The 22,783-nt window shown below is 36.7% G+C and overlaps 3 protein-coding genes across 3 annotated transcripts; all 3 read right to left on the bottom strand.

Annotated features, from left to right (window-relative positions):
- Positions 1–5,576: 5,576 nt before the first annotated feature.
- Positions 5,577–8,076, bottom strand: LOC101308450 (multiple C2 and transmembrane domain-containing protein 2-like). The gene has a single exon (XM_004295183.1). The coding sequence runs from the start codon at positions 8,074–8,076 to the stop codon at positions 5,758–5,760; it is 2,319 nt and encodes a 772-aa protein (XP_004295231.1). The 3' UTR covers positions 5,577–5,757.
- Positions 8,077–11,461: 3,385 nt separating this feature from the next.
- On the bottom strand, positions 11,462–15,331 carry LOC101308162 (uncharacterized protein YMR315W-like). The gene is made up of 12 exons (XM_004295182.1): positions 15,056–15,331; positions 14,835–14,975; positions 14,377–14,425; positions 14,083–14,100; positions 13,817–13,932; positions 13,626–13,739; positions 13,129–13,179; positions 12,611–12,699; positions 12,439–12,503; positions 12,287–12,360; positions 12,008–12,118; positions 11,462–11,865 (listed from the first exon to the last, which is right to left on the bottom strand). The coding sequence occupies exons 1-12, from the start codon at positions 15,176–15,178 to the stop codon at positions 11,737–11,739; spliced, it is 1,080 nt and encodes a 359-aa protein (XP_004295230.1). The 5' UTR covers positions 15,179–15,331; the 3' UTR covers positions 11,462–11,736.
- A 157-nt stretch (positions 15,332–15,488) lies between these two features.
- LOC101307871 (DNA topoisomerase 6 subunit B-like) lies at positions 15,489–21,032 on the bottom strand. Its single transcript, XM_004295181.1, has 19 exons — positions 20,865–21,032; positions 20,713–20,765; positions 20,499–20,596; positions 20,304–20,409; positions 19,835–19,972; positions 19,681–19,732; positions 19,473–19,537; positions 19,175–19,281; positions 18,899–19,001; positions 18,674–18,759; positions 18,391–18,587; positions 18,022–18,137; positions 17,798–17,883; positions 17,545–17,617; positions 17,038–17,129; positions 16,737–16,875; positions 16,566–16,660; positions 16,291–16,465; positions 15,489–15,846 (listed from the first exon to the last, which is right to left on the bottom strand). The coding sequence occupies exons 1-19, from the start codon at positions 20,932–20,934 to the stop codon at positions 15,697–15,699; spliced, it is 2,001 nt and encodes a 666-aa protein (XP_004295229.1). The 5' UTR covers positions 20,935–21,032; the 3' UTR covers positions 15,489–15,696.
- Positions 21,033–22,783: the final 1,751 nt, after the last annotated feature.

Below are 22,783 nucleotides of genomic sequence, written 5' to 3'. Positions count from 1 at the left end.
AAGTGACTCACCTGCTTAGAGCTGAAATGGGCAATACGGGTTGTTGCCAATGAATGCCAAATGGCATATAACAATTTGGAAAATGCGTCAGATAAGCCGGTCCTCCACATCCGAAAGAAGCTAAAGCTGATCTTATTACTGCTGATGATCTCATCATCTTTCAAACTTGGACTGATATTTAAATACGCAGATGCTTGTTTTCCTCCAATAACAACCAGACAAAAAGTCCCAACTGTTGCCTTGCTTCCAAAATCCCAACGTTCTTGGTGACTCCGATAGATTCAATCCAATGATCAGATATTCGCTTCCAGTTTCATATATTCTTCTCTTCGATCGTTTATTGAAAACGTCGGCCACGTATGGATCAAATACTATATTAAATTCTCAGATATATTGAGAGAGATGAGGATCGGATTAATCAGAAAGTGCAAGTAAGAGAATGAAATAGGATATTCTAGACAGGGTAGGGGATATACAGGTGATCGATCAGGTACTATGCAATAGGAACTTGGATCTTGGAGAAGCAATTATCTGTCCAAGGATGGCGGAGAAAGCAAACCCATGAGATCGTTTCTTGTCAATCTTTGTTGAACATATACTTTTAAATTGCGCGCGGGAGGGAACATGGCAGTAGGGTTTCTAGGGTTTGAGTCGACTGCGTAATTGTTAATGGCTATGAAGCATTAAGGGAATAGGAAAACCGAAAATGTTCTTCATTTTCTTTGAACATGAAATTACGTTTTCTTTTTTGTTTTTTTGTTTTATGAAATTGGAGAGAGACACTCAGCCCATATGAGGCTCGTTCTCACACCCATTAATTATAATAAAATTAGGGTTTAGCTCCGAGGGGGACATTATACCTCTACCTCGTGCATCTCTCTGAACATTACACTTATCCTCATAGAGGATATCTTGTATACAAGCATGTACCTCAGGTCCTCAGCTAAGCGTAGCTCTACTACTCTATCAAGACTAACACAATGACTTATTTACCTTGGTGTTTAGAAATGGATACTCCTGCTTCTTATCTAAGCGCTTTAGTTTTTTGCACTAAATGTATCTCTAGCATCTTTGAAATAGTACTGACTGAGTCTCTACTGCCTTTATGATCTGAAACGTGTAGTCAATAGTACTATTTCTATGTACCGATGTGGGTATTATCACTTTCTAATTAACTGCCTACATCCTTAAACGATATCAGAAGGGTATGTAACGACATATTCTGCATTGTAACGACTAAAAAAAATGATATTATTTTATTATAGAAAAACTTCATTTAGGGGATATTGAAATAGAAACTTTGAGACCTTTTTAGTGAAAACGACTCCACAAAATAATAGTGAGATATTAGCAAGTCAAAATATACGATGATGTCATTGATTACACATTATTTTCTTATATTCATGTTTCTATATGTAATAGACTAAAAGGTGGATATGATATAAACTCACATTCTTATGTTTTGGTATCATCTCGATTAGGCCATATATAGTGTTCATGATTTTTATGTGGAACATCATATAAGTAAAACTCTTTGTACTAAATACGCACGGCAACACTGTTTTATTCTTCAATCAAGTAAGTTTTCAGTTGGAATGTTATAGGATATGGGAATCATTACAACAAAAAGCGGCATTCGAAACAAGAGTAAGAGTTCTTTAGAGGGAAAGTCACATTTATAATTATATATGGCATCAACTAAGACACAGTTTGTAGAAAAAACGTAACGCACAAAATTAGTACACATTGCTGATATTTACAATGACATGTTCTTGTCCCTATGCTTCGGGCAAAGGGCAATGGCTAAGATGGTACAAATGGAGCAAGATTTTAGGGGACAATTAGAATATGCTAGCTAAAATCCTTTCCATTTCTCTATTTGCAAGATTCTTTTCTCTCATGGTTAGAAATATTTTAGACTTTACAATTGCCATGGATCTGTCCCTCGCTCAAGTAATCATCAATGATGACAAACACAAAATTATACTGCAAACTGGCATAGTAAAATCCCAACATATTCATTTCTTTATAATTGACTTTAAAATGTCCGGCCAAAAAATAACTGAATTAAAATTAAGAGTTATGATGATGAATCCGTTTAACAAGTCGCATACATGTATCAGATGTTCAAAATTATAAAATTGAAGAAGTTATTTGTGGTAATTGGGTCCGCGTATTATGCAAATTCGATCAAGTATTTTTAATCAAAGCCTCCTACTTCTGGTAAGTTTCGTCATCATAGATTTCAATACGTTTAAGAAATAATACTGAAATAGTCTAACTCTGCAAGTTCTGGGACATATTGGGGAAGAAAAAGATATCATTCGCATGTCATATTGCATTTGGCATTGCAATTTTGTATATCAATAGCTTACACTACGACTAGTTCAATAATGCAAAATTACATGACATGCATTGTTGACATACATTCACCCTTTTAGAGTTTATTCGTAAGACCACCGTTGCTTTAGGCTTTCATTTCATTAATCTGCACTACATGAGTTGGTATAGATTATTGTTAACAAAACCTTTTAACAATTTTAAAGAAATAACTAGGACGGCAGATTGACATGTTATCGATGCCTGAGATGTCCCTGTCTTACATTGTCATAACTTAAGGACTTGAAAAATGTTTGCGCAGCTAGCATTGTGTCATTAATTTCGGGAACCAGATCGACAAAAATCATCCTTTTGTTAATTCATCGACATACTGTCTGCAGATTTTACCCTAGCCTATTGTAATTCCCCGGCGTTAGTTTTTAGAGACGACTGGATGCTTTGTACAACCTAATGTCAAAATGTTGCTTACAACATGTTCGAAAGGCATGCATGTTGGCTGTTGCATGGTTATTAACAAATCGATATTGATCGAAGAATATTGATGAGTTTTATGTTCGAAAAACAAACACTTCTAGCTGTGATTAGTTAGATATAAAATTTATACATATACAAATGGGTGTATTCATTCTGGCATAGGTCAGACTTTAGTACGTGGTAAAGCCTTTGGTCTCGATCATTTTCATCATAACATATATGCACAGTAGTATTGATAATTAAGCTTGGTTAGCTTAAAAATAATAAGGATGTTTAAGCTAGCTATTAGACTTATTTGAAAGCAAACGATCGACCACCTCTTACGTACGAATCTAATCACACTCGAGTGCTCGTAGTACATTCTACGCATAGTTGCCACTGTATCTACAGATTCCATACAACGTACGCAGACATTAGTAATTAATCTGAAACAATCAAGAACAGGAAGATCATTACTTATGTATATATTAAGAGGACTCCACCAACAGCAAGATAATCACGTATTCAGCCGCGGAGCTAGCTTAGGGTTTGGTAGGGCTTGAGCCCAACCGAGAATTTTAGACTTGAAAACAAAACTATGTATATATATTTTATTTTTGTGATATATATATATGCACTCATCCCACCCAATTTCCACCCTAATCTGCCCTGCCTTCAATTTCTGCACCCAGCTATGGTCGCACATCTCTCCTCCTCTCAACGATTCTAATCTTCAATTTCTCAGTCCCTCACTTCCTCAATTTCTCAGTTGTTCTACTCTTTAGTCTCAGTTACCCAACTCTTGTAATCCTTTTCTTCCTCTATTTAATACATGATTGTAAGTATGATAATTGAATTTCATTGGTTCAATTTGGTGGGGTTGTTGGTTATTTACTCTTCTTAAATCTCTGATAATCCTTAAGTATAACCTTCTAATCTTCTTCTTCTTATATAGAATATGAAATTGTAAAGTCTGGTTGAGCTCTTACACTTTGTATAGTTGTACTGGGAAAAAAAATTTTGCCCTTCGGCTAAAATCGAAGCCCACCCCATCTTTAAATTATGGATCCGCCACTACATGTATTTATATATAAATATATATATATATATATATATATATATATATAGAACGAAGTTTCGCTCTAAAATTGAAGTGTGAAGTTTATTATTTGACACAATTTTCGGTCATATTTCAATATCTCTACCATTCAGATTATTGATATTAATGTATAGATCATTCATGCAAAATTTCATTCAAATTGAGGATCGTTTATGTACCGAATTAGGTTAAATCAATGAACGGACCATAAATATGTCTAACCAGAACTGTTTGTGTAAATCACGATTATGAACACCCAAACAATCAACAAATTCAATGAAACTTGGCAGAAGTGATCTATGCATTTATTTCTACAAACTGAATGGTGGAGATGTTGAAATATGACCGAAACGTGTATCAAATAAGATATTTCACACTTTATATGTTGTATATATGAACACAATATGCACGCGTTAACAACTTGGGGAGGTTTATCCCAGCAGCCAGCTATACGTATATTTTTATGCGAGTTTTAGAAAAGCATTGATCAAAATAGCTTCTTATTAAAAACTGAAGAAGCTGACCGATGATGATCTATAGAAGTAGTACTGCATTATATATATAACCGTTGATGTATCTGTTTCCGGAGGTTACAGTGTCATGATCAGGAACTGATCAAATAGCTAGCCCTTCAAGATATGCATGGGTTGTTCAGATGAATTTGCTGCTGCATGACATATTGTGGGGCGTCATTCAGCCACCCTCTATAGTTTTGCTTATTCAGGAGTCCTTAATAAGTACAGTTCTGAATTCATAGTTAACATAAAAAAGAAGATAATTAAAAAGCTTATACTTAAAACTTAAACCAATGAATATTATGTATTTTTGGTCAACAGCAATCACATTGGTTCAATAATTAAGTTGATGTGAAGGGATTTGATTTGCATTAATTTAGGTTGGTTTAAGGGTCTCAAAGCAATCGCATGAATGTCATATAAAAAAAGGGTAATAGAATATAATTCAGAAATATGATTCAGAAATGATAGTGCGGCACTAAGGCTTGGACACACATGCTGACATGCAGGTGCTGGAATATATAAGTCCTAAAAATCATGTTTTACACTACTTAATAATGAATGGCTAAAAAATGGTAGGCTTGCAGAGTTGCAGAATTGTTTGCGATTTCACAAAATGGAGATGCCTACTGGGTTTTTCACTTTTAGTAGCCTGGTGATGACATCTTAAACCAATGACGCCTTTGGCATGCATGAATCTGAACCCTCAACAAATGCAACATTGGGTGATGGCTATTTTGAAGCAAAGTCCTGAAGCTACAGAGGCTTATGCATTTTCGCATTCCAGGGTTTCTGGAAGCAATCTGGAATAGGTATAGAAGCTGTATTGCTTTAAACCAATAAATTGTTCAAGATATGGTTCTCTATGCAGATATGGTGAGATGCTAGATTTGATGAGTTTCAATACCCCGGATAGCATACTAAGTGAATTCATTCAAACAAGTTTTCTTCACAAAGATTGCTCCTAATTAGAGCAGCAGGGTGAGTGACCCATGTATCATGGGCCTCTTCAGTTCAATATCATCACTAAACTTCTGCACAAATCGACTAGTGTGCTCGAAAAGCAGATAAATTGTGTATGTTCTAGTATAGGTTCAGAAGCACGAAAGGTGCATGCACCTCAAGTCTAAAGTTGCAGGCTAGCTCATCAGTTAAATGCACCTAGTTAGCAGTGACACCCCAAATTCTAGTTCTGCATTGGATATGTTCAAACTGAATCCTACGAATACAACAACACATCTTGATTACAATAAACATAACTTAAAACATAAGAACATAAATGAGTTCAGGCAGACTAATGAAATAATCACTTATGATGACAAGTGATGAAAGCTAGTTGTGCTGAATTACTTATAGCATACTGTCTGATCTTGCAGGCAACCTTCTAAAGAAGTTGAGTGGTGCTGAAGGAAGCTTGTGGCGGAACCTGGGATGCCTCAACACATAAATTCCTGTTAGAAGACTCACAACTTGGAATGGCGTCACATAGAGAACAATGGCAGCAATCAGACAGAAAGTAACAAACAAAGTGGTTGCTCTTGGGTCTCTCCAACTCAGAAGAGACTGAAATCTTTCGCCTTGAGTTGCCATATCACCAACAACAGTCTGAACCCTCCCTGCTATACTTCTCAGTCGATCATACCTCATTCGAACAATGTCTGATGGCCGTGAAGTTGGGAATGTGTCAAACTCTTCATCACGTTCATCAGGATGAGCAGCATCAGCATGAGATAGCCTGGTGTCCATGTGAGGAGGGTGTCTTGGCCTCCATCTGAAGTTCCAAATGCCGATCAGGAACAGGTAAAGAAAAATAGTGGGAAGAATTAGTTCCGGATAAAGAACCAATATGATGAAAAGGACATGAATCAAAATGGTTGTAAGAGGATTCTTCCAGTTGCAGATTTGATCGAGCCATTTTCCTACTGCAATCACCCCACTTAAAACTCCCATTATTCTGAAAAAGTTGGCCTTGCTTCTTCTCATGCTCCACATATGCGAATCAACATCTAGCATATACTCCACCACCTCTTTCCTCAGTGGTGGTTCAGCCCGATTGAGCCTCATTGAGACGATCTGCATAGCCTGATGCCTCAAGCTATCTAGCTGAATTACAGACAATGGATGAATGTAGTGCATTTTTGGCAACAAAGGATGTGAATACATGTGCAACATATTAACCAAAGACGAGCATGTAAACCTCACTGCCAGTTGAATTTCGCCCATTTTCTTCACGCCGGAAGGATGCAGGACAAGAAGAGGATAGGAATGTGTGTAAACCCTGTCAGCTTCAAGTGTAGATAGCCGTATCCTTACCTTCCCAATTCTTGAATCCTTTCCCCCTTTATCACCCCCATGTATATGACCATTGTCAAAAACCCCAATTGAAATGACAGTACACGGGTCGAAGACCTCCCATGTGTACTGCTCATTCCACTTGGGAGTAAAATTATCCACAATAGTCCTTGTTCGAACCCATTTCTGCCCATATTTAGCTACACAATAAGCATCTGTGGTTCCTTGGCTATCTTTCGCCTTCATTGGCATCAGTCCCACTGCACTTATAACCCCGAGCTCCAAAATCCCAATGCTTGGTTTCCACAACTGCTTTGCTGTAGGCCTAAGGTCACTACTGTAGTGTGTCGACTCATCCAGAACATGATACCCGCCATCCAAACAAACCCTTAAATGAATCCTGCTAGCAAACTTAATCTCTTTCTTCTGTTCCCCATCTACAATTGCATGCTTCTCTAGATTAAACCACCTTGTGTTAACAGGTTTATGGTCTAACCTCCGCTGCACATTCTGTAAAGCAATGACACACTTCCCCAAGACTTCATCTTTGCCTGATCCCACTCTATCTTCCACAGTCAAAAACAAAGGCTCTTCAAATGGTTCAGCAGCAACAAACATCAAATCCTCATTCCACATAGGATTGATACTTTTACTCTGTGATATTCTAGTCCTCAATGCCTGATTCCCATAGACAACCTTCACAAAAACTTCGGGGTACCTACTCTTGTCAGTAGGCAACAAATCCTGAGCTTCAATTACATTAACTCTTACATACCAAAGCTTAGGGGAGAGGTACACCTTTGATCGAATGTTATTCACACCTTCTGGCCCAACTGTTGCAGCATCTGAATGCCAAGCATCAGGAAATGCTTCATCAGCTTGAGTTCCCATCCAAACTGCCAACATCAGCTCTCCCTTTACCCTAACACCTTTTCGATCATCCAGCCTATACCATTGTGGTGCCAAAGGGCTGTCAGGTGGAATGCGTTTCGGTATGTCATTTAGTTCAAATATAACCCTCCCCATGAAATCATCAACCACAACATCCTTGTCTTTTACCACAGCTTCCAAAATGGAAGCTTGAATTCGATCTTTGGAGAAAGCAAATACTTGATTCCATACAGGGTTAGACTTCTTCTCGAAATGCCTAGTGACTCCCTTGTAGTTACCAAGTTTCACTTCAACATAAGGATCACAACTACCACTTACATCTTTTCCAGGTAAATCCTTGGCTTTTACCACCCGAACATAAAGGTATTGCATCTGTTCAACAAGATCATAGGTGCAAGAGAGCTTGTCACCTGTGATCGACCCCGCCCCAATGTTGGGCGAGGTCTCCTTTAAAGCGAAATCTGTAGACTGCGGAGGCTTCTGCATTTTTCTAGCTTAATGGTGAACTAAGCAATCAAGGGAAAGCTTTGAAACAAGATATTTCTCTAAAGAGATGCTATCACTACAAGACCAACCTCAACATGTCACATACCAATACCCAAATGTTCAGTAATGATATTACAGGCCTAATAGCTGTGAGGCTGGAAGAAAAGGTAAAAGCTTTATCAATGGTTTCCAAAGAAAGAACCTAATCAGAGAGCTTCAACCCAAAAGCAGTTCAATACCTGCGAAATTTCAATCAAGAAATCAATATGATAGCCTTCTAAAAAATACCCTCTTGTGGTTTCGTGAGAAGAACATGCAAGAACAAATAAACTGAAAATCTTATATTGTTTTCCCTTCACATGTTTGGGATCACAAAGAAAATTAATACACAACTCAACTGAGAGATATACATAAAGTTCTTTCCTTTCACAATACCTTCCCACATTTATGTTCATTTACATGTGTATGAATTTATCTCATTTTAAATTTTCTGACAACCACACTGAACATTAAAAGAAAAAATAATGCAATAAATCTCTTCAAGTAATTATTACCTTCAGAAATCGAAATATAGCATATTTTTCACAGCTCACAGATCCAGCCCAGAAAACCCATTTAAGTTTCCAGACAAGAAGTAAGCTCAGAGTTCCATTAACATCACACATTAACTTCACCAACAACAACTACTTACACTAAAAGAACACATTTTTCAAACCTACCTATATCTAACTCAAAGAAAAAGAACTCCTAAAAGCAAGCATTGTTCATCTCAACAAGTAATGCCAACTTCTTTCAGTTCACAAAAGCATGAGCTTCAAAGAGAGAGAAGTAAGATAGTTCAAACTGACCTTGGGTAGGTACTGTTAGCTAAGCTACAGTGCTGTTTCTTCAGGTACTGCAGCAATGGAAAATCTCCAAGTTTATGAAAATAGAAGAATTGGGTTTTGTGTGTGAGGGAAAGGGAAGGTGAAGAGTGAGGTGGGGCTGAGATCTGTGAAGAAAGACTGAATCTTCCTATAAAAAGAGCACAAGTCTACACAGAACACTTCAACCTACACTGTACCAACTTCTATACTATTTTAATTTAATATTCTTTTTTGAATTTTTATCTCTCTTTTTTTTGGGGAAGGGGTTATACACACTTAGACTAGAACAGTAGAACCCGTGGCACACGTGCGAGGGGTTGTGGTCGGTTTTGGCTGGTTCATTCAGGGTGTGTTGGTCTTGGAATAGTGGTTTCTTGGTCATGAGAAATAAATTGTGTTCTATTTTTTTATCTTCTTGGTTTTCTGAATCATGTGTTTGGCATTGTAATGAACATTTTTGGGCTCTACAAATAACACGCAGAAATTGCTATGTAATTCTTAACATCTTCCTCTCTGTTTCATCACTTGTATAAAATCCTTACTATGTAGACATATATTGTATTTTTTAAATTGTTTAACAAGTTGAAAATCGGGTTACATGATTTAGTCAAATTAATTCTTACTTGATACTACGATAGACGATAACCCCAAAGCATTGCATAAGAGTTATTCCAACATTATTGCACCCATCCCCTATCTCCATCATAGTTATATGTATGTTTCTATATAGTCATTGTCACATATTAAAATTGTCTTGGCTAAAGAAGGGAGGGAGATCTTGAGCTGTTCACTAAGGTTCAGAATCATCACAAGAATACTAATGACCATGGAAATGCATGGACACCAATCATAGTTGAAGTCTTAAGCTTTGATGTTTGTTTGATGATTTTGATCAAAATGCTAATAAGTATTCTACTTGGCCAGTGGTTCCATATCCATACCAGAATTTCAGTTCTTATCATAAGAGAGGTTAATTTCATGGGCCAATGGGAAAGCAAAAGGTAACCCCCTATTTTCATATATCATCAATGTCATTCATGGTTTGTGAAGGAAAACTGCTAAGCTCTAGCCCCACAATGCTTGATTGCTTGATGTTGCAGTTGAGAAAATAATGAGAAAGATCTCTGTTAGGTACATGATTGGATTATCATAAATTGGTCATTTTTCCCAGATTTGTATGACTACCTGAGTTAGAACTGTAACAAAAGTATGGAACTACAAGAAGAAGAAAAAAAGAAAGAAAAAGAACACAAGATATCTGTTTTCCAGATGGGTGCATGATCAAGTGATTCAAAGAAAATGAAGAAACAATAATAGAAGAAAAAATGTAATTAAAGTTTGAGTCACGTAGGTAGGGAGAGCGTATTCAGCGCACCCGGGTGCACCGCGCACCCGTCCATCTCCGCTGTCCATTTGACGCGGACTTTTGATTTTTTCAAAATGAACGGCGGAGATGGACGGGTGCGCTGTATAATTTTCAGTAAGTTTGTTAGGTAGAAAAATCATTTTACCAATATTATGAGGAGACAAAATAAACAAGGCTTCCATTTCTGTGTCACTAACTCTAAACTTGATGTGACACCAACAGTTGGCATGCAAGAAAAATGTACCAGACTTGCAGGACATAATCAGCCTTTTCCTTATGGAGCTGGCAGGTTGATAATTTAAATGCCAATGCAGTAAGAATGTGTAATCAATGAAACAAATAGTGAGCTACCCCTTTTGGTTGAACCAGGGTTCTATTTTGCAGAAACAATGCCATTAAGAATTTAAAATGTCTCAGAGAAGCAGGATAAAGGACAGAGACACATTAACCACAAGTAAGACTTAGATTTAATGGCTTCCTTATTGAAACTCTAGAACAAGGAGCAGTTGGATTAATATACTGTGTTGACACACTACAAACTAATCTAACAGCTCTAAGAGTTCCAATAATCCGCAACACTAAAATCACTAAAATCTTCGGGACTTTCCAAAAAATGGTGCTCTTATTATCTATATAAGCCTGGTATGATATGTCATTCATCAATTGAATGCTACATGTGGTAGTGCTAACAAAATGATCCATTTCCTCAACTGCATCATGTCATTCCTTAATCAAGATTTTGCAGTTGAAGAATGGGACTTGACTTGAAATGGTCCATCTTACATAAAAAGAGAAACTGCCTATGTACCCAAGCCAGCAAACGCAAGCTTCATAGTTGGGCAGGAAACAGTTCAATGTTTTGTCCACAACTACAACTGAGATGCTTCTATTTCAAGTCAAATTAGAAAATTACAACAATACCTACAATTCTTTTCAACTTTTGGAATTCCATATCACAATCATACCAATTGCCAGGGTATGGATTGAAAGTGTTTGCGGTTTAAAATTTAGCAGTAGATAGATTAGGACAGAGTTGGTATCTTTTGTTTGGTGAAGATGATATACGAATCTGGTAAGTGAAACAGTTCGTCTTTCTAGCTTTCCTAATTTAGTAACTTACAGTAAGGATGAAAAAATAAATATAAAAAAAGGATTTGCACAAGTAACTATGATTTATTGATGAATACGTAGTTACATAAGCTAAACTCTCCTCCTATACAATCCAGGTATCCTTACAGAGGCAACAAACAGCCTTTAGAAGTTTTAACTATCGTTACAAAAATTATGTTCCCTCTTCATTTCAACATAAATTCTTCACAATAGAAACTGAACTGATGAAGCATCTCAATCAGAATCTTTAATAATGCAATTAGGGGCGGAGGAAGAGAGAAAGAGAGAGATACAGAAGTAAGAGATCTTATCGTTCTGTCAAAATTTCTTCACAAGGACTGGTGCCCCTTGCTTTCCTCCAGATTCGAGCATTGCCTCTAGAACAGCAACATCTCTAGCACCTTCCAGAAATGACATGCGAGGCTCAGCTTCATAGCCAGCTCCCTTCTGCAATGATGCAATGAACACAATTAGAGGATGTTGGGGAGTCTCGCGCACCAACAGACATGCCACCAAAATTGTAACCCAAAAATCAAGAAACATGACATGTAAACATTATTATACCATGAAGATTAGCATCTGCAATTACCTTTAAAGTGGCTTGCTTTATGTCATTAATAAAAGCTATGAATTCTTCGGTGACTCCACTAAATGGGTAGAAGGAGGTTTTCCTTTGTCCATCAGCACTGTAAAATATGACCTGTCATATTATGTCATAAGCAATTGAGATTTGAGAACTGTCAACTCATTACAAGTTGATTCAATAGATATTTCAGAGTTGATGAGATAAACTGTCCTCACAAACCCAAAAAAATATAAATCACACTCTACCTCCAGCACAGAAGTCGTATGATGGTTTTCAACTTACCACATAGCCGTGTCTTCCATCTTGGTTTCCACGCTCAACTTCCAGTGTTCCCTTCAAGCCAACAAATCGCCAAACTATCTGATAGTATAACATTATCAGAAACTAAAGTTTTATGTATACGCGGAGTATAAAGTGAAATTAACTTGTAGGACATGCCTTGGGAGACCTTGAGGAGACCACCATAACAAAAATCCCAGAACACCCATTCTCCAATTGACTGATGCAAGGAAATATGTACTCGCCTTTAGAATTTGTTCTTAAAAAGGAAAAATTTAGGAGCAGAAAAAAGGTTCTGCAGGCTAACAATACCCAGTAGTAACTTACAAGAGAGAGGATATGTTATCTGGGGGAGGTAAAGTCTTGTCGACATGAGACGTTGTAGCTGACACTGAGACTATCTCACATCCAGCAAGCTGTTCAAAGGAACAGGAAAAAATGAGTTTTATGTATTGATTGAAACGTTACAAAGATGACAAATAGTCTGGTGGAGATCAAATGGTATCATGAATGGTTTAAGGTGACAGACACACTACATCTTACCCAACAAGCTGTTCAAATGAATGGGAAAGAACGACATTCATATATTATTAAAAGAAAACTCACTTATCATCATGCAGGAACAATATATAATAGATGCATACTTGCACTCAGTTTACAAGAGTACTGCTATCTAATTCTCAGCTATGCAATTTAAAGGTCAAGAGAGAGACAGAAAGACTGGTACTAAAAGAGACTCAAATGAGATTCAGAAGATCAAACTTTTTAGTCTATGGTTGAATTCAGTATTAGCATAACAAAGCATACCACCCTTATTCACTAAATAATTAAATATCTGACGTTACCATCCTCAGTCCTGCCATGAAATGTACTCCCATGTCAAGAATGAAACCACCCTGCCACAAAGGGATATTAAACTTGCTGAGAAAAGAAACAAAATAGGTAGCACGGAAGACATGTACTTTCTTGATCAAGCAAAGCATCTCAGAAATCCCGTCTTCACATAAATAGCAAATTATTTACATGCTGCTCTCAGGAATAAAATCAGGCATTAAACGTATGTCATCACAACCATGTAAGAGAAATTTACTATATTTGACTATTTGTTACTTGTATTTAATTGCATGGATTGAGCAATAGGTGTTCCCATTAGTCACAAGTCTATGACTAGAGGTGGAATTCTGATTAAACTGTCCTCTTGATTTTAAGTTGTGTATTCGCTCATAGTCAGACTCAATACATGATTACATTGAGCAGTAGTTTGCGCAGAGGTCATGTTTGGTGGTGGTTTCTAATGAACAAGGGAGAACTTTGTAGTTATCAGCTATATAGAGATACATACATTGAAGTTTCGCCTCCAAGAGCTTGAGAAGTAAGGGTTTGAACTGTTCATAGATCCTTCAACAATAACTTGGATGCTCATCACATCTCCAATTTCAGTCATTAGTTTTTTGCCCTGTGAAAATGAAATTGAGGGTCTTGCAGTCAAAAGTTGAACATTGTCAAGCTGTATCAATAATGGAGAAAGAGTACCTCAACAAAAGCAGGTTCAAATCGATAATTTTCTGCTATAGCCCATATTGGTTTATTGGGGGTATTTGCAACAATAGATTTATAACTTGACAGTGCAATTTCAAGTTCACTTGTAGCTGCATAACAGAATAAGTAACTTAGATTAAACAGAAGAACATGTAAAACTAACAACATAACAAATAACCAACATTTTCCAAATTAGGATGTCATAAAATATATATAGAAAGACAGTTATATCACATAAAAGTAAACTGAATCCAACTTACTAGCAGCTGCTGGTTTCTCTTCAAGTCCATCAAGTTGGCCAAGCAATAGTTTACAGCAACGACAAACAGAAGGCAAATTTTAGTCCACTGTAGTTGATGAACGGATAGATAGTTTATTCTAGCAACACAAAAATGTAATCTTTCTGTCATATCTAAACAAAGGCACCAGGCTGTGCAGTTGATTGGAGGTGGAGATGGCTTTAAAACTTCTTCAACGTAACTTTCAGTCTCATAGAATGAATAAGATCATTCTGGCAATTCAACTATACAATTATATTAAAACTAGAAACTAACCTTGAAGGACATTCTTCCCTGCCCTGAGCAGCTTCAGTGAGAAATCCACCTGCATGAGTTGGTTCATATCACACACTACATTGCATCTTCAAATCTATATAACACGGTGTGCTAAACTATCTCCAAAAAGCTGTATCTCACATACTTGATTACATCCTCATGTCTATATAGTCTTTCCATTTCATCGGAAGTATAATTTGGATGAAATGAGGACAAGCGGTAATGTTATATTTTGAATTAACAACCACATCAAAATGGCTCTACATTCTACTTGCAGATATAACCAAAACACTTAAAACTAACGGATCATTACTTCATTCGCATTATAGTACTCATGTAATCCATTCATCATAATAAGATCCACTTACACGAAAATTGCTAAAAAGAATAAAACTTTCTACTGCCAAGCTTTAGGTTCTATGATTCAATAACAAAAGAAGCGTTAGTATCAGCTATACCTGAGCTTGGCCAGCTAAAACCACAGCAACACCAAGAATTGAACTATCTGCAATAATTTCCTCAAGACCCTGATCACCCCATTTGCATTCTACTCCTGGGAAATGTTTCCTAGCAATCTCAACAGCACCTCTAGCGGATTCCTGCACCAAATAGAAGATTAAATCTATGTTAAACGATCCAAATCCAATAAAAAAATAAGATAAGTTTATTTTAAGGGTACCTCTGAACGGCTCCAAATGGCTTTAAGATTGACAAGGTTAGAGATCTCAGCCAGCCTTGGAATGTATTGGGTCTTCACAAACGTACCAGCTCCACAAATGGCAATCTGGGGTGCTTCTGCCATTGTTTGCCAAAACCCAGTTTGCAGTTCTTGGTTTTTTGGAGGATGTAGCAACTGGGTATTGAACCTTCCTATTCTTTTTATATAGATCTATGCTTGGTTTCAGTTATAATCTGGGCTATAGGGTGAGATGGTGACCCATAGTCAGTGGGTATCTTTCTTTTCTAATTCCCAGAGTTGATGGCTTTCCTTTTTAATGTAAACGTTTTTGTTTTTTACAATAACGAAATTTGAAAGCCACCTTCCTTTTGTTCAATCAAATTGTTTCATGTCCAACCGTCCAAGTATAGAACTGTTCGGCTCCAATGACATTAATATAGCAATGATGATTGGTTTTGTTCATAAATAGGTAATATGAAGTGTTGTGAGAAACATTATGGGGCTTGGGGCTTGGGGCTTGGCAAAAATGGCAACTGAAGAATGAAGCTTAGATTCAATGAACTTTGATTGAACAAATTACAATGGCACTTTTACTTCGTATAAGTTAAGAATGAGTTGGATGTTTGGTATCCAACAGATTGCTAGCAAAACAGCCGAAAGACAAATAGGGGACTATGCAAGTCGATAAAGTTATCTTCAGCAGCTTCTAATGATTGTAGATATATACATTCTCTGGGTTCCTCACTCACTCCACTGTTTGCAGCAAATTCCATTGCCATCTCCGAGTCCACCTGCAAATTTTGAGCAAATATTACTGCATGCAATCCAATACACAGTGGACATCTACTTAGAGTTGTAGATGTCTACATCTAACTAATGTTTGAAATTTGAAGATTTCTGGCGCTTTTCCCACCCTCGGCATGTTCTAAACATCATTTACAAGTTAGTACCATGTGTGGGAGACAATTACATGATTCTATCATTTGATTTCTATGTAGTTTCCAGAGCCAAAGAGCTCAGAATGTGCCTTTGGCATATGGTTCATTTCAGGACATTACTGCCTATAATATTGTGAAGTAATTTATGCTTATTTTACTGGATGATTACCCTCACTATTGATTACTACAACTCATTCAATATGATTAGATTCACACCAAAACCTCGAAAATAATCAAGGGGAAAAGAGCACACACTACTTATCAAAGAGACTAATGACATGTCAAGCATCGCCTCACCTGTTCAACATGTTGTACAAGCTTTTCCTTGACCATTTCTTTTGTGATCATCCCAGTTGACAGTTTCTTAAGTACTTCTGCTTCCTTATCATCATAACGTCTCTTCTTTGATGCTTGTATTTGTTGCATTTGCTTCAGTACACCACATACAGCACCAGCAACATTTTCAGCATACCTGCAATTAGATAGTTATTTCAGTTTGTGCAGCAAAGAAGGGTTAAATTATCATTTCAGGGCAAATCAAGAATGTAGACCAATTGACTGATTAGTTTTACTTGCTCAAATTCCGTTTTCTCTCTTTTTGTTCACGAGCTTGTATGTTCTTCACTATCTTGGTTTTCAGCTGAATGCAACAGTGCTGAATGGCAGACTGGAGATAATTGTTAATTAGTTGCATACAAATACACATAAATGAAGATACAAGTTATAAAATGAAAATCATATACCTTGACAGCAGAAGCTATTTCAGTTATATCATCTCCAATATACTCCTTCCCAGTTCCTTTAAAGGGAATCTTTGTGCTTACAACGCTCACAAAAACACCAACTTTATCCTGAGTCTGGTTGATCTTGTAACTACTCCAACTGAGAGAATATATTTGCCACATTGTTATATAGATATTGGAAGTTTGACTATGTAGCATTCTAATAGTATTAATATAAGTCATTTAACAGACGATTCTTTCTCCCAATCCAAAAAGAAGTCACGAATCACAAAAGAAACTCAAGGAATTCTCTGTATCTTACTTGATTCTCTTAAGGGCAGTCCTTGTGACCACATCAGCACCTTGCTCAAAAAGGAGTGGAATCCGGTTTGCAAACCGGAAAATATTTAAACCCTACAATAGAAACCAGAAAGAACCATCAATGTTATCAATCCATAGTAGTGCTAAACTGGTAGTCATGTAAACTTACAATGAAGAAAAAGAAGCTATACATGCAGACTCCTCTTGGTTTGTTAATCCTTATTTTATCCAAACTCCACAGCTTTTTACATATTCAAGAAGCGCTAACATGATAATGACAATAAGAAGCGCTATGCTCACTTTTTTACTTTTTGTTTTTCACTATGCCCACATTTTCCTACTCCCCATTTGTTATATAGTTATATATACAACAACATAAAAAGGTACTTTTTGGAAATACAGTAATTGGGTTAAGGGTGCATCTTAACTATTTTCTTTACTATCTGTCTATCTTACAATTTCAGACCTATCTACCACCCCATGTCAATATTAACAGAGAAGCACCTACTTGTTTGACATCTTTTCCACCAACGCTGACCCCAGCTTCCACAATGAAAGGGTGACCTTCAAAAACTTGAGCGCTGTATAGTACATGCAGATGATGTAGTTAAAGAACTGGTATCAGCTTAAATGCCGATCAATCAATAGAACAGAGTATAAGATCATTAAAGAATGGAGACCTCCTACAAGAACTTGTAGAGAAAAAAAATATTGGAATGGAAAAAAAATACAAGAACCAGCACAGTGAGAATAAAAACAACCTTCCAGAATAAGTAGCAACCAACTCTGGATGCAGCTCCTTTATAATCCCTAGACGGAGATTGTATTCCCCTGCAGGACTCAGGCACTGGAAGAATCACTAAGTAATAGGCCAAACAATGCCTAAAGTATCTTGGAAATTAAAGGAAGGGAAATCACTACCAAGATAACATAGGAATTGCATGCTGACAGGATATATTGAAGTAAAGATTCAAGATATTCTTACATCACCACTTGGATCATTAAACTTGGCTTGCCGAAATAACTGATGGATGCGTACAATTTGCTGAGAAGTTAGAGATTTCACAGGCATCTTCGGACTGAACTCAGGACCCAATTCCCCTAAAAAGGAAACAGCATAAAATTAAGCATCTAAGGAGCAGCACCAAATAAGTAACTTGGTATGGAGACAAAATAAGAAATCCATTCCCGTCCTAACAGTACAGAAAGGCTCTTCAGCATCTCCATATGATATACAAATTCCTTCAACTTTTTATACTAGATATCATGCACATCATATCATACAGACTTGATTAAGCACTGTCCTCAATTTTCTACAGGTATGACCTTTATAGAATAAAGCCAAAAGACTTGCCAATTAGTCGTTCAGCATAGGACTTTCCTATATTAACGAATTCATGCTGAAGAAACTGTAAAAGGTTCTGCTTTGAAGTTTCTTCAATGAGGCGTTTGATTAGCAACAAGTCAACAGATGAGGGATGGTGCTTTGTCTCAAGAGGAACAGGAGGCATCACATCAGTTCTCCGTGCAAACCTTATGGTAACGTTTTTACTGCATGGAAAGTAAAATGCTAGTGTAGATTTGTCCAGGAAAAATACAATATAATATATACACAGAGAGACAGAGAGAGATCATACTCGGGAACATCTGATACAAATTTAAAAATGAACTCAGCATAAGGAGTGATAACAGCCATTTGTCGCATGTAATGCAATATCTTGGACTGCACATGCCAAGAATGGATTTTTTAGCTAATGAAACAGGAAAAGCTTGGTTAACTAACTTGAACAAATTTTATCAAAAATGACATTAAAGAAACTAAAAGGAATCAACATGAAAGGAGCAACTGATCAAGTACATACACGGTAAGTTGTCCAATTTCCCTCAATAACAACTTGGATTTCAGCACCGTGCCACCTATCCTTGCTATCCCGTTTTTCATGTATATGAACATGAGGTATGTTCCTGAAAGTTGAAAGAAAGACCGGATGATAGTCAACAAAGAGCTTAAACTATATTTCTTTACTGCCAGAATCAAAATCATCAGAGATCCCTGATGCAAATAAATGGTATAAACAGTACACACTTATGGACCTAGGGGATATGATATTCAGGACTGTCCCATATTTAAATCATACCGATGAATATCTATATCCAGCCTGCAGAAAGAATTATAATTTTGGCCCTTCATTGATGAAGAGATATCTATAGGAAGCCCTGTACTCATCTTTGACCAAATTAATGCCTGCATAAGTGAACATATCTCATCAATTTCGGTTCAATACCTAAAGGATTAAGTAGGCAAGCACATAAACCCGATCATACAATGATGCGTGTGCATGTGCATGTGGGTGTGTGAGTAAGTGTGCGTGTATCAACTATTATTGTAATACCAGTACAATTTCTTGAGAATAGGCCAGATATCACAATGCTTACCATCTTTGCACCTAGACCGAACTTTCCGCGTGTCTGCTTCAAGCCATATTTTGTCCCAGACAGTACTGTATGATATCATATATTTACAGAAGAATTAAAAGATGTCCAACAGAATTATACTTTCATTTATGATAGAACAAATTACATGCCTACATGCAATACATTTCTTGCTAAATTTAAAACTTTGATATCAAAGTTTGTTCACAACCTCGTCCAAACATGTTTGGAATGTCATCATGTGGCATTCCTCTTCCATTATCCTGCATTTAAAACCAATGAAAGTCAGTAAGCAGAGCTACAAAGAATCAGATCAGTATATATCATGAACATAGGAAACAATAGTATGGTTGGAGGTTACATACCTTGCAAGTAACCCGGTAAAATGCAGCCCCACCTCGACCCTTCATGGTCTTTGGAGCTGCAGGCTCTTTAGTTTTCTTTCCGAGGGAAGCATTCTTTGCTTGTAATTCCTGGGCTTGAGCTTCTTTTGCTAATCGTTTCTGAATATGATGAAATGAATAACAAGATTCATGAGTGATAGAATATTATAAGAGAATAAGAGAGAACCCAATAGAGATAACTACAAAGGCAGAGAAGTCATTCTTTGTCTTGGTTTTCAAAAATACAAGAAGTTCAGTTACATGTAATGCAAGTGAACTATCAGGTAAGATTCATACAAATTGAAGCCCCATAACACAAACACCCCAGATCAAAGAACGTATATAAAGAACTTTTATTTCTTTAAAGGGTTCTTGATTTCTTTGCCTAATCTATCCTCCCTATCATACATTCATTGACAAAAGACAAAAGTCAAATCATAAATATGCACACCTCACGAGCCTTCTCTGTCTCATGATCATCATACAATTCTTGATCAACACGATCTCGATCAACAAGACCAATCATAGAATTGAACTTGCTTTTCTTAATATCTTCACTGTACAAAAAAACCAATTCAAATCAGAACCCATCTCAATCACATTTACGTCGAACAATCTGCATACATGCAACACAACTAGCACTCACATTGTGATTTCTATCAAAGGAAGCTCCGATATCGACTCCGTCGAATCAAGTGAGTTCTCCACAAGTTCCCTCACAGTAGTATAAAGACATTTCCCTGGCTAAAACATCCAAAGTCAGACACTTCAAATTCTCAAACTTCCATCCTCTACATTTCACACAAAAGATTCAAACTTTATCTTAAAAAACAAATCAAGAAAAAACGAAAAGAACATACATTATCAAACCCAGCAATGTTCTTGTTCTCAGCGAAAAACTCAGCTGGAGATTCTGCAGCAACAAAAAATTGAAGACAAAAAACCCAATCAAAATGAAACCCAATACAAAAAGACACAATCTTTATATAGAGAGAAGCATAGAGAGACTGACTCTGCTCGAGAACACTATCTTTGGGCTTCTTTGCCGATGCCTTTGATTTGGGTTTCTTACTGCTCTCCATTCCCAAATTCCAACTGGGTACTTTGCCAATTCAACTTTTCATACAGAAAGGCCCAAACTTTGGAGCTTGAAGAATCGAAAATTGAAGAAGAAGAAGATGAGCTAGAAGAAGAGGAACCTAGGGTTTTGTTAAGGCTTCCGGGTGAGAGTTTCCTTTGACAGTTGAGATGTAAATGTGGCTACAATGGACGGCTGGGATTCAGGGAAGAGTAAGATACATGGTGGAATGTGTAGTGTATGTGATCAGGCTTTGGTTTATTCCATTTTGTTCCCGCCAAATCTATAAAATTATTAGATTAGATTAGATTAGTGCATTGCTAGATTAGATTAGTACATGGCTATATTGAATTACAATTGTATCAATCAATGCTTGTCAAAAAAAAAAATCAATGCTTTTCGTTCGATATGAAGATTCTCTTTTGACTATCCTCTTTAGTGTGTCCCAATCATAGAAAATACATCATAATCGTCACATGTTCAGAACGAGTGTTATTACCTATGATCTGACCCTTGACTCAGGCCCCATTTGGTGTAGATTTGTTTTAAAAAATAAAATAAAAAATCAGCTTCTATTTAATCTTTATTTAATAGTATTTGCTAAACTAGAGAAAAACAGTTTTTTTTTTAAATAAATAAATAAATACAAGTCATTACAGCCCCAGCATTTAAGCAACCTCAATGTAGCTTTTATAAATTGTTGTTATTTATTAGAAATTAATATATTTTATTTTGACATCACTTTTAAAATTAATATTTACCAAACATAAACTACTTTAATGCACAATTTGATTATTTTCGAAATACAGCAGCAACAGTTTCTCTTTAAAATCACAACAATACCAAATTAGCCCTCAATTTCAATCATATTTACTTACTTATTTTGACATAAACTGATCATATGATCCGTAACTTAGCCCCTCAATTATTTCTTCACACTTGATCCATCTAAGACTAATGGAGCTCACCCTTTGGATTCATTCAACTTTGTGCTCAATGTTCTTGGGTGCAGCTGCTTCTCTTCGCCTTCATTCTTTGCAAAGTGATTTTATTTTCGACTCGAGTAGAATCCAAGACTAAACCAGATCGATATTGAATCCGCCTGTAATCACTTTTTCAAACGACCCATTTTGGCTTGTTTTAATCACAGCCGCTGAAGTTCATTATTTAATAAGATCCAATATATGACCAACGTTACAAATGTTTACTTTTAAAATAAAACGAGCCTTCTTATCTGAAAGCAATGTGTGTGTGTGTGATTTGAACCAGATATTGAACCCGCCCTTGATCACTCTTTCAAACGACCCATTTTGGCTTGTTTTAATCACAGTCGTTGAAGTTCATCAAATAAAATTCAATGGTCAGCATTTCAAACCTGTACTTTTGAAAAGAAACGAGCCTCCGTATGTGAAAAGCATTTTGTGTGTATTTGGAATAACACTCATAGCAGTGATCAGCCAAGGGGGATAGCTAGATCTGTTAAGCTCATAGAGGTGAGTAACCTTGATGAAAATGGTGATGAACGGGCTAATGATCAAGGAGCTACAACAGTTTATCAAAGTCAGAAGAAGTCAAAAGTTTGACCTTGACAGTGAGCGCATGGCTTTCAAATGTGCAGGTGTTCTTGAGGATTCTTGTGAAGCTGCTATCCTTTCCCTCATAACAACTCTTCAGGAGCAGCACTCTCGTGACCAATAAGAAAAGATCTAGACCCTACACGTGTCCCTTTAGTAGCTACCAGGAAAGATATTTTGCTCTGCAAGAAACAAGGATTCAGATTTGCCAACCAGCAGTTTTTGCTGGTCTGCATGACCATCCAATCAAAAAGAGAGAGAGAGAAGAGAGAGAAGAGA

This window comes from Fragaria vesca, linkage group LG3, assembly GCF_000184155.1.
Source record: "Fragaria vesca subsp. vesca linkage group LG3, FraVesHawaii_1.0, whole genome shotgun sequence".
Taxonomy (NCBI): Eukaryota; Viridiplantae; Streptophyta; class Magnoliopsida; order Rosales; family Rosaceae; genus Fragaria; species Fragaria vesca.
This window is presented reverse-complemented; position numbering and strand designations above follow the sequence as displayed.